Source organism: Bombina bombina, chromosome 4 (assembly GCF_027579735.1).
Source record: "Bombina bombina isolate aBomBom1 chromosome 4, aBomBom1.pri, whole genome shotgun sequence".
NCBI lineage: Eukaryota > Metazoa > Chordata > Amphibia > Anura > Bombinatoridae > Bombina > Bombina bombina.
Window position 1 is genome coordinate 606,541,537 of NC_069502.1, and position 15,591 is coordinate 606,557,127.

Genomic DNA, 15,591 nt, shown 5'->3' on the forward strand with positions numbered 1-15,591 from the left:
CTCCAGCAGCCTCCTGAAAGAATTACTGCTCATTCTACTAGAGCAGTGGCTTCCAAAAATTAGGCTTCTGTTGAATTGTAAGGCGGCGACTTGGTCTTCGCTAAATACTTTTTCCAAATTTTCCAAATTCGATACTTTCGTTTTTCGGAGGCTATTTTTGGGAAAAAGGTTCTACAAGCAGTGGTGCCTTCCATTTAAGGTACCTGTCTTGTCCCTCCCTTCATCAGTGTCCTAAAGCTTTGGTATTGGTATCCCACAAGTATGGATGAATCCGTGGACTCGATACATCTTACAAGAAAAAACAGAATTTATGCTCACCTGATAAATTTCTTTCTCTTGTGATGTATCGAGTCCACGGCCCGCCCTGTCTGTTTAAGACAGGTAGTATATTTTTATTTTAAAAACTTCAGTCACCTCTGCACCCTATAGTTTCTCCTTTTTCTTCCTAGCCTTCGGTCGAATGACTGGGGGGGTGGAGCTAAGGGAGGAGCTATATAGACAGCTCTGCTGTGGGTGCTCTCTTTGCCACTTCCTGTTAGGAAGGAGAATATCCCCACAAGTATGGATGAATCCGTGGACAAGATACATCACAAGAGAAAGAAATTTATCAGGTAAGCATAAATTCTGTTTTTTCATTGTTGTAATAAAACCCGCCACTAAGCAGTAGTTTATACTTAATATAAATCATTGCAATATATATATTTAAAAAGGATTTTTACATTAATGTTTAATTTTTTTTTTTTTTTACTTTAACTGTAGGGTCCATTACTTGCTTTTACAGTACCACAAGGGGGCTAAGGTCTCTACAGGAATGCATATATAGCTTAATGTCATAAATATTCTATTGCAGCATGAGCAGTTTTACAATAATGTTATACATTAGCAAAAGCACTAGATGGCAGCACTATTTTCTGTCATGTAGTGCATAAGACGTGCACGCTACCTATATAGATATCTCTTCAACAAAGAATAAAAAGAGAACATAAAAATTTGATAATATACTGTAAGTAAATCGGAAACTTTTCTAAAATTATATTCTCTATCTGAATCATGAAAGAAAATGTCCCGAGTGGAAACCGCCACTTATCCAATCAGCAGCGCTAGTCAAACGACTCAGACATATAACAAGCACTGCTGATTGGATAAGTGATGGTTTCCACTCAGAACTCAGAGCACTGCTGTGCGGTTAAACTCTTTGCTGGGGTTAAACACATAGTAGTGCAGGGTTGGTTGTCTTAAAAAAAAATGCATGCTCTAATGAATTAAAACATGTCATTTTTCTAGTACATTTTATTAATTTTAGCTGGAAAATAAATCAGAGTTCTACCAGAGTTCTCTTATCTGCTGTTTTTCTCCTGGTTAGTGGAAGCAAAGATTGCTAAAATGAGAGATTGTAATTGCATGATAAATAGGCTTACCACTACCAGACGTCCCAGTTTGAGTGGGATCGTCCCTGTTTGGAGGCACTGTCCCAGTGTCCCAGATGATTGTTCATTCTGTCCCGGCCATAGGGTTGCCACCAAGCCGGTGCCGGAATGAGTAAAATAGAGGCAATACAAAAGCAATTTTTTTAAAAATTCTAACTGTTTGCAGTTATTCCTATTGCTAAGGTTACAAATGTTCCTAGCAATGTAACTGTGGTGTCTACGCTTGCCCACCTGTCTTGACCGTGCAGCTGGCAGAGTAGTTTGCTTTCGCCGCACTTAACTACCCATGTTCCCTATGGTACATCAAACTGACCCCTACTGTGCTGATTGCGTAGCTCCTTTAATTGTACCCGTGCATCTGCAAATGCGTTACTACTTTTTAGTAAGAGGGGTGATGGCGGTAACTAATACAGACGACAGTTATCACTCTAGTTCAAAACTTTGAGCAACACTGCACAAGTTACTGAAGTTCTACACTCTAAGATACCTACGTGTGAAATAAACGTCCACTTTACTTATAAAGTGAAAAAAACACGATTGCGATTTAATCACAATTTTATTAAAAATTACCATAACACCTTAATTTTTCAATAATAATATTTAGCACTACAGAATCTTACTGTACATGTTTCTCAATGCCCAATACACTCTTGGAGCATAAAAATGAACACTTATAATTAGAGGAAAAACAAAAAAAACTTGCTGTGCACTGCACCACTGTGTACTGATGATCTATCTTCTGGGAATCTACACTTGACTCAACTAAATGATATATTAAATAAATATAAATAATAAATATAATATTACATTTATTATCTATCTATCTAGTAAGTAACTCTAGATATCATTCATCCTCTATAATCTATCTACCAGATAGAGGATAGAGATAGAGCAGTACGTAGTAGATATTATTTATATATATTTTGGTAACATTATGTTGAATATATTATATTTTACAATTCACTTCACAATACATCCTACAAGCAACCCTTAATGAACATTTATAAATAAAATATATTGTATTATTGTAATATGTAATCAAACTCAATGTTAAAGGGACAGTCAACACCCAGGAAAACTTTATCCCATACCTTAGATCCACAAAAAAAATGCGCCTGCACAGCATGCCATCTTCAATACCAGTAACGTTATGTGTCTAATTTTCGAAAGAACATACAGTTTTCAGCAGTAGATATGGCTGCCAAACTTCCCCCACCGTTAATTAGGAGGCTTCTTTTTAAAGTCATCCGCCAATCAGAATCAAATCCTCGGCTAGATTCTTTACTCGCGTTTACGGAGACACTGGGCTCCATGTACGAAGCAGCTAAAGCTTCTCCGGAGCCCTTGCGGGGCAGGTTTGCATATGCGAGCCTGCTTCCCGCAATGTAAGAAGCAGCGGTCATTAGACTTCTGCTTCTTACACCCTATGCCACCTCTGAGGTGGCGAGGGAAAATCACAGAGAGCTCATTCGCTCTGTGATTGACAGCCCCTTCAGTCGCGGGCATTACACACTTCGATGAGTGTGCCATGATACATACGGGCAAACGGATCAACAGATCCGCTGCCCGTGTTTATCGAATGCGGGCGGACAGCTTTGCGAGTTGATTATCTGTCCGCCCGCCGCTTAGTACATGGAGCCCATATTCTATTCCTAATAGCGACCAGACAAATTATAATGCGAATTAGCTATAGAACAGCGTCCCTGTGAATGAGGAGTTAATTAAAAAAAAGAAGGGGACGGAGGAGGAGGGGGAGGAGTTTGGCGGACATATCTACCACTGAAAACTGTATGGGCTTTTGATGATTAGACATATAACGTTAGTGGTAATGAAGATGGGATGCAGGCGCATCTTTTTTTTTTGTGGATCTAAGGTATGGGATAAAGTTTTCCTGGGTGTTGACTGTCCCTTTAAAGGGACACTGAACCCAAAATTTTTCTTTTGTAATTCAGAAAGAACATGCAATTTTAAGCAACTTTCTTAATTACTCCTATTATCAATTTTTCTTCGTTCTCTTGCTATCTTTATTTGAAAAAGAAGGCATCTAAGCTTTTTTGGTTTCAGTAGGTTGTGGCCCTACTTGTGTCTTACTCTATCCACACCTTACATGCACATCACAGCATCATACAGTATGCACTAAGCATGCACAGTATAGGAGCATACTCCACACTCATTACAATCTCTGATTGACAGGCCTTTCACTTGGCTGCATCTGTTGTATCTCTCTCCACCCAGTGCTGCAAGCTCATTGGGGATTGCTTCCTGCGCCATATGGTGCAGCTACACTGTATGTGCTCCCTCTCTTCTACAATCTAGCTGCAGCTGTGCCTGATAATACCTCTCTCCCCAGCACTACAGACATTTTGTGTGATAGCACCATTCCTCTTTCTTACCCAATACTGAATGCTCTGTGTGTATCTGCACATGGCAAACTCTCCACCAGCTCTGCAAGGCACTCTGTGCAGCTGAAACGTATTATTTCTCTCTCTCCACCACTCTGTGCAGCTGCAACATATTATTTCTTTCTCCACCAATTACTGCAGGCACTCTGTGCAGCTGCAACCTATTATTTCTCTCTCCACCAATTACTGCAGGCACTCTGTGCAGCTGCAACTTATTATTTCTCTCTCCACCAATTACTGCAGGCACTCTGTGCAGCTGCAACTTATTATTTCTCTCTCCACCAATTACTGCAGGCACTCTGTGCAGCTGCAACTTATTATTTCTCTCTCTCCACCACTCTGTGCCGCTGCAGCATATTATTTCTTTCTCCACCAATTACTGCAGGAACTCTGTGTAGCTGGAACTTATTACTTCTCTCTCTCCACCACTCTGTGCAGCTGCAACATATTATTTCTTTCTCCACAAATTACTGCAGGCACTCTGTGTAGCTGCAACTTATTACTTCTCTCTCCACCACTCTGTGCCGCTGCAACATATTATTTCTTTCTCCACCAATTACTGCAGGCAATCTGTGCAGCTGCAACTTATTATTTCTCTCTCTCCACCACTCTATGCAGCTGCAAATTATTATTTCTCTCCCCCCCCCCCCCCCACACCAAGGAAAGTTGATGTATAACCCAGTACATAAATGCTAAACATGTGCATTCGGAGGGTTTGAATACATTTAAATGTGAAGAAGACGCCACTCGTGGCATTCGGCTCTTTTCAGAGCCGGATTTGTACTTGTGAAAGTGCAACACACTAAGATCTGAATTTGCACAGATCTTTGCGTATTGAACTGTAATAGGAATAAATACGGCTCTGAAAAGAGCAGGATGCCCTGAGAGGCCGCATTCTTCTGCATTCGGATGTATCCGAAACCTCCAAATGCGCATGTCTAATAACTGATATCTTGATGAAATATGGATGAGATACAACACTAGTGGTGTGTGTGTGTGTTTTGTTAGTTTTTTGTTTTTTAATTGTGGTTAAAATGCTACATTTGTCATATTTTATTAAGATTTTTGATGGCATGTGCATTTATGATACCAGGAATTCTGTACATAACCAGTAATTACTTCACGTCTACGCTTAGTCACATTAAAGGCTTTGAATGGAAATTTCCAGCTCTGCCTTGGCTAATGTGTCATGTAATCTGCTTACAGAAAAAGGAAAGTGTAGGCAGGTTCAGATAAACAAATGTAATACTATTGATTTTGCTGTGTTTATAATTGATTGTCCTCAGTTAAAGATAACTTTTTGGGGGTCAAAAGTTATCTTTAATCAAGTTCAACTTTGAGATGTTTCCAGTTTAACAGCAAGGTCCAGAATAAACAGTGTACTTAAAATATATATCCCCTCTAATTTGTTCCCACTTATCCATTTTACCTGCTGGAGTGTAATTAAATTGTTTTCAAATACCTTTAGTTTTGTGTTTGAAATAGCTGCTTTTGCTCATAGCACCCCATCTGTACTGAAAATTTAAATACATAAAGGGACATATATAATGTTTTCTTGTATGATTCAGATGGATTATACCATTTCCAAAAAGTTTCCAATTTATGTTTATTATAAAAATGTATTTCGTTCTCATAGTATTCTTTGTTGAAGAGATACCTAGGTAGGTAGTGTGCACATTCTGGAGAAGTACATGATAGGAAATACTTCTGCTACCTAGTGCTCTTGCAAATGTATGACATAGTTATAAAACTGATACCATATTGTACTCCAGTCTCGTGCACGCTCCTACACCTTCGTATATGCTCTTGGATACCAAGAAAGCAAAGTAAATTTTGATAATAAAAGTAAATTGGAAAGTTGTGTACAATTGCATGCTCTATCTGAATCATGAAATAAAAGTATTGGGTTTTATGTCCCTTTATGTTTTGGTAATATGAAAACTGTGTAAACACAGCCAGCAGACAAATTTACACTGCCAGAAAGGGGGGGGGGGGGGTAGTAGAGATAAGTAATAAAATGTAAATGTTTAATTTTTCTCACTAAGTATTGGACTTTGATATACAGACAGAGACGAGATGATGAATCATGTGTGTGTACACAAAAGGTGATAAAACAAAATCTGATTTCTGGAAAGATCAGCCCATTTTAATGGGTTGTGATGTCAAAGAACAAAACTATCTATTTCATATACAAAAATAGCCTAAAGAAGCACTGTATCATACATTTTATACTCTGCTGTTGGTTATAACAAGTCACTGGCAACACATTAAGGGAATACAAATTTTACAGTACGCTCTCCCTTTAACTGGGAGTAATTTATTACAGGTTTTTGTTCCTAATTACTCTAGGCTATATAAAAATGACTAATGATTAAATGTATGTATCCAAATCTATCATTAATATTAATGTTTTGTTGTGGTGTGTGTGTTTTTTATGTTGTTTTTTTGTAGTGCAAAATTTGCATTCTCTAATTCCTTATAGCATATAATGTTTAACTATTTATCCTGAAGCCCCTCAAAGGGGTTAAATACATAGGTAACGTGTCATGTGAGAACCTCACTGCAGCTCTCGAGCAGAACACAGCCAGTGATTATCTCAGAGGCTTTTTCTTGCTAAAGGATTTCCCTTCTGTGGCTTTAAGCGTAGGTAGTTAAAAAATGACGTGATTTAATAAATTGGAGCATGTTATTTTTGATCTAAGATGTCCTCTGCAGATTTGTGGCCAATCGGCCGCTAGCAGGGGTTGTCAATCAGAATGATCGTATAGATTGGGCGTATTGATGCAGGCGGACAAGTTATGGAGCAGCGGTCGTGCGGAAACAGGGGCATCAAGCTCCATTCGGAGCTTGATAATTCGGCCTCACAGAGTGCAAGTATACCTAACATCAAAGATGGTGGAGCTCAGTATAGATATGGGGCTAGATTACAAGTGGCGCTCTAATGTTAGAGCGTGGATACGATAAGCAATATCGCAATTATGTGAACTAGCACACATTTTACAAGTGGAAAGTAAAAAGTTGCACTCGAACGCAAAGAAAAATTGCCCTCAACGGATTAGTGCACCTAAAGACATAGCTAAAGTGTAAGGGTTAAAAAAAAAGAAAAAAGTTCACCAAACACATTAAAATAAACTATTACACTAATATATGCACTTTCTGATAAAAAATATTTCATATAAATATTCTTATTTTTTTTTTATAAGGGTTAAAAGGGATATGGTATATGGCAAGGTATCTGAATGGAAAGGGCTATAATGTGTGTATACGTATATATGTCTAAATGTATGTATGTGTGTGTGTGTGTGTGTATATATGTGTGTATATATATATATATATATATATATATTTATATATATATTTATATATAAATATATAAACTGTTGAGCTCTTTCCGGTTAAATACCTTAAAACAATTTGAAAGTGTAAAAAAACTTCTTGGCTCACAGGCTGTAAAAACACAGGCAGTGGTCCTGTTTTGGCCCTCAGGCCATAGTTTGCATACCCATGCAGTAGACCATTAGCTTTAAACCAATTTATACTGTTGTGAACCTGCTTTCTTTGTTAAAGGGACAGAAAACAGTATGAGATTGTAATACACAAGAAGCAAATAAAAAAGCATTTAATAAGAGGCTGTCTTTAGTGGCTTAGAAAAAGGCAGAAATGTAGAGGTTTAAAGGTTATAAAGTATATTAATATAACAATGTTGGTTGTGCAAAGCTAGGGAATGGGTAGTAAAGGCGTTATCTTTTTTTAAAAAACAATAACGATTATATAACTTTGCAATATACATTAAAGGGATAGTAAACACCAAAAATGTTATTGTTTAAAAAAATAGATAATCCTTTTATTTACCATTCCCCAGTTTTGCATAACCAACACTGTTATAGAAATATACATTTTACCTCTGTAATTACCTTGTATCTAAGCTTCTGCAGACTGCCTCCTTATCTCAGATCTTTTGACAGGCTTGCATTTCAGGCAATTAGTGCTGAGTCTTTAATAACTCCATGAGCACAATATTATTGATATGAAACACACAAACTAACACCCTCTAGCTGTGACAAACTGTTAAATGCATTCAGATAAGAGGCGGCCTTCAAGGGCTTAGAATTTAGCATATGAGTAGGGTGACCATATTGCCGCTTATCTCCCCAGTCCTTGCTGGCTGCTCACTTAGTGTGACTGACCTTCCTGCCCTTAGGTAAGGAAATTCTTAGAATCTGGCCAGTGAGTAACACCTGAGAGATGCTGATATACAGTGTCACAGGTGTATCCCTGCCACAAAGCATCACAGACATATGCAAGATACAGAGTGACAATGAGATATCACAAGGAAAATATGCCATGATGAAATGTGTCAGGTAAAATGTTGCATACTCAGGTATGCCACAATGTGTGTGTAAAGGTTTGGTGCAGAAATGTGGTTACATGAATATTACTTCCCTCATTATTCTAATGCAAGTGGCATAATGTTAAATAACTATATGTTGTGTGTGTTATCTCTATGGGGCATATTTATCAAAGTGCGAGCAGACATGATACGATGTAGCGTATCATGTTCGCTGCACATCAATAAATGCCGACAGCATACGCTGTCTGCATTTATCATTGCACAAGCAGTTCACCAGAACTGCTTGTGCAATACCGCCCCCTGCAGATTCGGGGCCAATCGGGCACTGGCAGGGGGTGTCGTCAACCCGATCGGGTTAATTTCTGTCCGCCGCTTTAGAGCAAACGGACAAGTTATGGAACAGCGCTGCTTCATAACTGCTGTTTCCAGCGAGCCGAAACAAGGGGCTTGATAATTCGTCCCCTATAAGTTGCTTATTGCATTATTTGTTGCTCTAATATTCCTGCATTTGCACCCAGTAAAACTGGATTTTAAAATAAATGCCTAAAAAAGGAAACAATATTTCTGATTCCAATTTGTCACATTCCAGTGTCTGCACAATCATCTTCTAATTATTTATTTCATTTTTTTTTTTTACTTGGTAATGTTTACATTTTGCATATGGCGGTGTTTAGAGGCAAAGTTTTATGCCTGAAGTGGCACCTGCTACAGAAACATTGAGAAACACTGACCTAAACAATCACCCAAAACCAGGGCCCTGTGCATTACAAATTTATGGGACCCCCAGGACTGCCCCCCCCCCCCTTGTCCCAACCCTATGTTTTTCCATTTAGAGGTGTGAGGTTGGTCCAATAGTTGGCACAAATAAACGCCCGGCAAATAAGCATGTAAAATATTTCATAATAATACATTTAAAAATAACGGACAGCACAAATGTTCAACATATTTCTGTCCTTGTCCTTAGGATACGTAAATATGCTATGTGTGGTGGTAGTGCCCCTGGTACCCCAGGCAGCTTAGATCACATACTTCTAGGCACTTGCATGACAGGACATGACTCCCCCCCCCCCTCCCCCCCAAAGTGCTGGGCCCGGGACGCACTGCCCAAAGGGCATGCCTGCCTACAATTCTTAAATGTACATGTTACAGAATCCTGCAATACCTTGATTAATAAACTAGTATGTTGTGTCTTGCTACGTTGTCATATAATACCTTTCCCTGACAGTAAGTGCTGATGTTACAGACAGGAATGTGTCAGATGTATTTTTTATAGCATAGAAACATTTTATGGTTAAGCAAGATAACTCATTTTAATAATTTGGTTAAATTGTATACATATTTTTCAGTTAATTGGGCATGAAACATTTTTCATGCTGCATATAAAGCATAAAATTATAATTTACTTTTATTATCACAATAAACATACCTAGGTATGTAAGCTCAGGAGCGTGCATCTGTCTGGGGCTCTATATGGTAGCATTTTTGCAACAGTGTTTATAATGTTATACATTGTGCAAACACTGCTGCCATCTAGTGTTGAAAAGTGTATAATTTTGTTGCAAAACTGCTGAAAAATGGTGCTTTATACAGGTGCATGCTCATAAGCCTACCTAGGTTTGCTGTTCAACAAATTTTACCTAAAGAAAGTTAGGGTAGGAAAAAATGTTTTATGACCCTTTAAAGATCAATACTACTGAGTGTGTAATGACACTGTTTCTGGATATGAATGTGAGTTGTACAGAAGCATTTCATAGTAGTTGTAGTCAGTGTTCCCTCTAAGGCCAGTTTTGTGTGCGGCCCAGCAGTGAAACAGTTAATAAGAGCCATACTTTGCTGTCTGCATTGTGCAGTTTTTGCTAATTGCAGGGTGTGGTTACCTAATTAACTTTTTCAATGCTGGGCTGCTCACAAAACAGGCATTAGAGGGAACACTGGTTGTAGTACACATTTAAACAGTTTTATCTTACTGTTTCTCATACAGGAAGAATGATACCCTGTTTAAATGATATGCATGATTTAAAAGTGAGTTTTATGTTAATCGACATTCTTCTGGCCTAATTTAAAATGGTACACAGGAAACAAAAATTGATAAAACTTCACAAATATGTTGCACAGATAATAATTCCCTTTTCGTAAACCCATTCCACTATTTTTCTTTTCAGTAATGCACTTGTACAACCTTAAATTTAATATAATTTTATTTTATTTTTAGTCGAAGACACAACCTGCAGAGTCTCCAAAAAAAGACACCACTAGGAAACCAGTCTTGGGGAAATTTGGAAACTTTTTTAATTCATCTAAAAAGAGATCAAGCAAAGACTCTCCCACCAGTCCCACTGCAGACCGAACATCACCTTCTGCCAAAACCACCGAGAAAGAACCGTTAAAGGAAAAAAAGAAAGGTCAGACCTCTCTCACATCTGACAACAAGGTTAACAGCCACCGTACTACCCGTACAAACCCTCCTTCAGATCAGGTGTCCAAGGCAACAGGCTCACAAGCAGCTCAGCCTAAGGAAATAGCCAATGGTAAAAACAACAATGGTTTAGCTAGTCTGCATGAATGCAATGAAACGGATACATCTGTGCTAGAAACCGAAGCACCTCTAGCTGAAGCAGAAAAGTTTACTGATCACCCACTAGCTGCTGAAACCCCTTCTGTCACTGATGCATTTTCAGACACAAGCCATAAACCTGCTCAAAGTCCCTCAGGCAGATTGGACAGGCAGAATAGCACAGAAAAGAATGTGAGGCATCTTGCTAATTCACCTGGCAAGAGACTTTGTGCTGTAGAGGGAGAGCTAGGGAAGGTCAGTACAAGAAAGCTTCAAGCATTATCATCAGAAGTCAGTATTAACAAAGACGAGCTGCACAGAGCTTCACCAAAGAAAGTTAGCAAATTTAGCAGCAAAATTACAGAATCAAAACTAAGAATAACAGATAAACCAGGGCACTCCGTTAATGCTAGTGAAGCATCAAATGGTACAAAAGCAGCTTCAGGAAAGAGCTCAGAGGACCAAGAGAAACTGTCTGCTAGTCCGTCACAGGAGAGTGTTGATGGTAGACCACCAAGTAGGGGTAGCATCTCTCCTCGACATAGTCCCGCAACAAAGGAGATTTCCTCTGGATCTCAGCACAACAAAGTGAAAGGCCACACATCTAGCGATAACTCAAAGACTCTAGCTTTTGATATCTACCTAAGCAAATCTTCAGGAAGAAACTCTCAAGAGGGTCAAAGTAACGGAGATTCAATGGAGAAGGGCAATAAGCGATTTAACAGAAAGAGAAGATCTCTGAAGTCTCAGACCAGTCAGAATGAGGAAAAAAAGACTGAAATGGCTGATCTTGAGGAACCTGCTTTCGGCAACACTTTCACTTTTGAAGAGATAACTCAAATGCCAGATAGTCCAGAGAATACAGTAAATCCTGTCCCACTGTCACCTGAGACTAACGGCTTTTCATCAGCCAACCAAGACTCAAAGGCAGGAGCTAATCACAAATTATCGCCCAAAGGTGAATCAGACAAAAGTAAACAGCAACACCCAGCGTCCAGCCCTGGAAAGAAAAAAAAGGAAAATCAGTCTCTCTCCTCCTCTCCAACAACTAACAAGGAACACATTAAAGATATTCTTTTAAAAAACCAACCAGCACTACCTGCCAATGCAACCGAAGGTAACCAGCTTGTTGTTCCTGTTTCTACAACAAAAGATGTCTATGTGGAAAAAGCTTTAGTGGCTGGATCCTCTGCTGGGAGTGGAGGGGAGTGTGCTGCAGCACTCTCCACTAATGAGAGCACCACACTGACTGCAGGTGCTGACTTGGACAGCAGGACACAGCATGAGACCAGTCACACTAATGGCCATTTGAAATACATAACTACTGACTTAGAGACTGCAAAGCAAAAAAACTCTGCAACTGAAACCTCAAAGTCTCTAATAACATCAAAGCTTAATATGTAAGTAAAAAATCTATTACATGTATGAAAATATTCCTTTTTTGTCACAGCATTTACTCTGCATATCATTATATACTGGGGTTAAGTACAGGATGGGTTGTTGTTTTTCTTGTCCTTGAGTAATCTATTTAAAAGTTAGCTTTGCTTTGGAGTTAATTTTTTAAATCCTTAAAAACATAGTTAACTCAATGAGAGTTACCTGTAGACAGCTGTATTGATTTTAAAACATTGCATTTTAATTCTAGTGCATTGATAGTGGCTGAAACATTTCTAGCAATCTTTGACTCCAGTACAAATTGTCTGTTTATGTGTATATATGTACAATATACATTTTTCCTTTTTTTCTCATATAGAGCTGATTGACACTAAAGCATAAGGTAGCCAGTTTCATATGGCTTTGAGAGAGTTATGAGATTAAAATGTGTCCTGTCAGTACAGTGCTGGTTATTAAAGGGGCATTGCCTGCACTAAGGTTATTCATGACTAATCATTTCTAGAAGTTTATTATGTATTAGTTACATCTGTATATCAGCCTACAGAAACAAAAAAAGGCACAGCACAGATAAAATACCCCCCTATGGTCACTTATATAATTAATTACTCACCTATGCACAACAAATAAACTGAATCATACACGCACATACATATCACACTGCCCTCCTTACATTATATATATATAAAGGCACTCATACACAGCACACTACTCCCCATGCACACGCAAATACACATGTGTACGTCCACACACACACTACATATACATAGTGGGTACATGTACACGCACTTTACACATGTATATTAAAATACACACAAGCTACATACACAAAACTGGTACATGTGCAAACACACTACATATATACAAAATGGGTACATGTACACACACACACTACATATACAAAATGGATACATATACACACACTTTACACCTGTACACTATACACACATACTCTACACATGCACACAACAATACACACACTATATTCACCAAACGGGTACATATACATAGTATACACACACTGGCCTCTATTTAACAAAGTCTGGCAGACCTGATCCGACAGTGCGGAGCAGGTCCGAGAGACCTCGCTGAATACGGAGAGCAATACACTCTCTGTATTCAGCATTGCACCAGCAGCTCACAAGAGTTGCTGGTGCAACGCCGCCCCCTGCAAACTCGCAGGGGGGTGTCAATCAACCCGATCGTACTCGATCGAGTTGATTTCTGGCGATGTCTGTCCGCCTGCTCAGAGCAGGCGGACAGGTTATGGAGCAGCCGTCTTTGTGACCGCAGCTTCATAACTGCTGTTTCTGGCGAGTTTGCAGGCTCGCCAGAAACACGGGGCATCAAGCTTCGGAGCTTGATAGATAGGCCCCAATGTATACACACAACATACACACTACATACACACTACATACACACTACATACACACTACATACACAAATATGGATGCACACACAGTTACAAAGAAATGTGCATGCACACACACACACTACATACATGCGTTAATATAAATATGTTACCAGACAGATATACTCCTATAGATTGTGTTTCTGTCTCCCCAGTATTTATTGTAGAGCCAATATTTAGTAGGTACAATGTAGATCCAGTGTGGCTTACTGTTATTAAAAAAAAGGCTTCCTGTTTGATGAGTTAACAGATTAGGGTGCACCTTTTAGCCCATACTGTGTGTATGAGGCTGCTCCTATTATTGATGTATACATGAAATGGCTGTTCTATTAAACCAGTAGTTTCCAACCTTTTTTTTTCTTTGTGACACCCTTGACCTATTTTTTAAATTTGTGTACCACTCCTAACTTAATTTCCTTATGGCTGTGACACCCCAATTCAAATAATGAAATAAACACATACATTATCTGACCTAAGACGCATTCATGGGCAATATTACACAATGTGTGTCACTAAAAACCTTTCAAGATTCCTAATTCTGAGCAATTTGGAATAATTTCCACGCCAGACCTGATCAGAGCTGGGGAGGGGGGATTGTAGGGCCGCTTTTTAGGTAGGCATTAGCTGCAGCCTTAAGCAGGAGAGGGGAGGTGCACAAGGAGCAACGCAGACCTGGTCTGTTATCAGTAAATGTACAGATAAGGTACAGGGCAAGTTATATTATGTAGTGAACTGTTTCAGAGGCAGTGAGTCCTACCCCTTCTCCTGGACAGAATGGATATCAGCACTCTTTTAGGTAAGAATTATAACACACAAGGCACAATTCTTTACCAAATCTAATAGGAGCCAAGGGGTTAAAAGATCTATCAGTATAAAGGATTACTAGGCTGTTGTTTTTTTGTTTTGCTCTGTCTCCTGTTACAGAATGTACAGGACAGCAGCAAGGTACCCTCCCCCTGCACACTGAATGTAGCCTGATGTTGGAAAGAGCAAAGGTTCATAAGCTGATGGGTGCACTAGAATGCCCCTTTTAGCGAGCCTGAACTGGTTATCCCACAGTTAGATCAGCCGTGGGCCTGGAAATCTGAGGACTTGAAAGAGGTTTCTTTTAGATACTACGTTGCAGATGTTTTTATTCTGCTTTATCTAGAGCTAGCACTGTGGAATCTGTTGTGCTACAAATAAATGATAGTAATAACACTAACCAGAACTGAAGTATTTAGATTATGTGGTACATTGACTGTCATTAGTATCCCTAGCAGTGATAAGGTGAGATTACTAGAGGTGGTCTGATGTAAGGTTGGCTTCTAAGTAAAGTAAGTGTGTGTGTGTGTGTGTGTGTGTATATATATATATATATATATATATATATATATATATATATATATATACATACACAGTATATGTGTGTGTGTGTGTAGGAGGGAACGTAGAAAGAAACAGACGCTGGGAAGTGGTTAAAGGGACTTTATACACTCAATTTTTCTTTTCATACATGTTTTGTTAATCCATTTCTATAGCCTATACATCTTTTTTTTTTTTATTATAGTTTAGCTTATTTTTTAAATAACATTGCACTGATATTCAGATTCCTAACCAAGCCCCAAAGTTTTAGGAGAGTACTGACGTATACCTACTCCAGCTTGCTCCTTCCTGTTTGTGTAAAGAGTCTTTTCATATGCAGAGGAAGGGGGAGGGGGGAGTGTCTGAATATTTCCCACTTTCAGTGGGTGTTTTAGCTAATCCTTATAACAGAGCTTAACTGGGAGCTTCTAAGTAAGTTTTTAAAATGTTTTATACTAGATTTTTATATCCGCATCTGTGCATATTATTTTTCTCTTGTTAAGTGTAGTCAGTCCACGGGTCATCCATTACTTATGGGATTATATCTCTTCCCAACAGGAAGTTGCAAGAGGATCACCCAAGCAGAGCTGCTATATAGCTCCTCCCCTCACATGTCATATCCAGTCATTCTCTTGCAAGTCTCAACAAAGGAGGTTGTGAGAGGAGATAGGAGTTTTTTACTTAATTCTTCAATCAAAAGTTTGTTATTT

The 15,591-nt window shown here is 38.8% G+C and overlaps 1 protein-coding gene across 1 annotated transcript in view; it reads left to right on the forward strand.

Moving 5' to 3' along the window:
- CRYBG1 (crystallin beta-gamma domain containing 1) overlaps positions 1-15,591 on the forward strand; it is a 708,242-nt gene that overhangs the window by 531,551 nt on the left and 161,100 nt on the right. Inside the window, exon 3 of the mRNA XM_053710591.1 lies at positions 10,393-12,134. Coding sequence (XP_053566566.1) covers positions 10,393-12,134 — 1,742 coding nt within the window. The remainder of the gene's footprint in view (positions 1-10,392; positions 12,135-15,591) is intronic.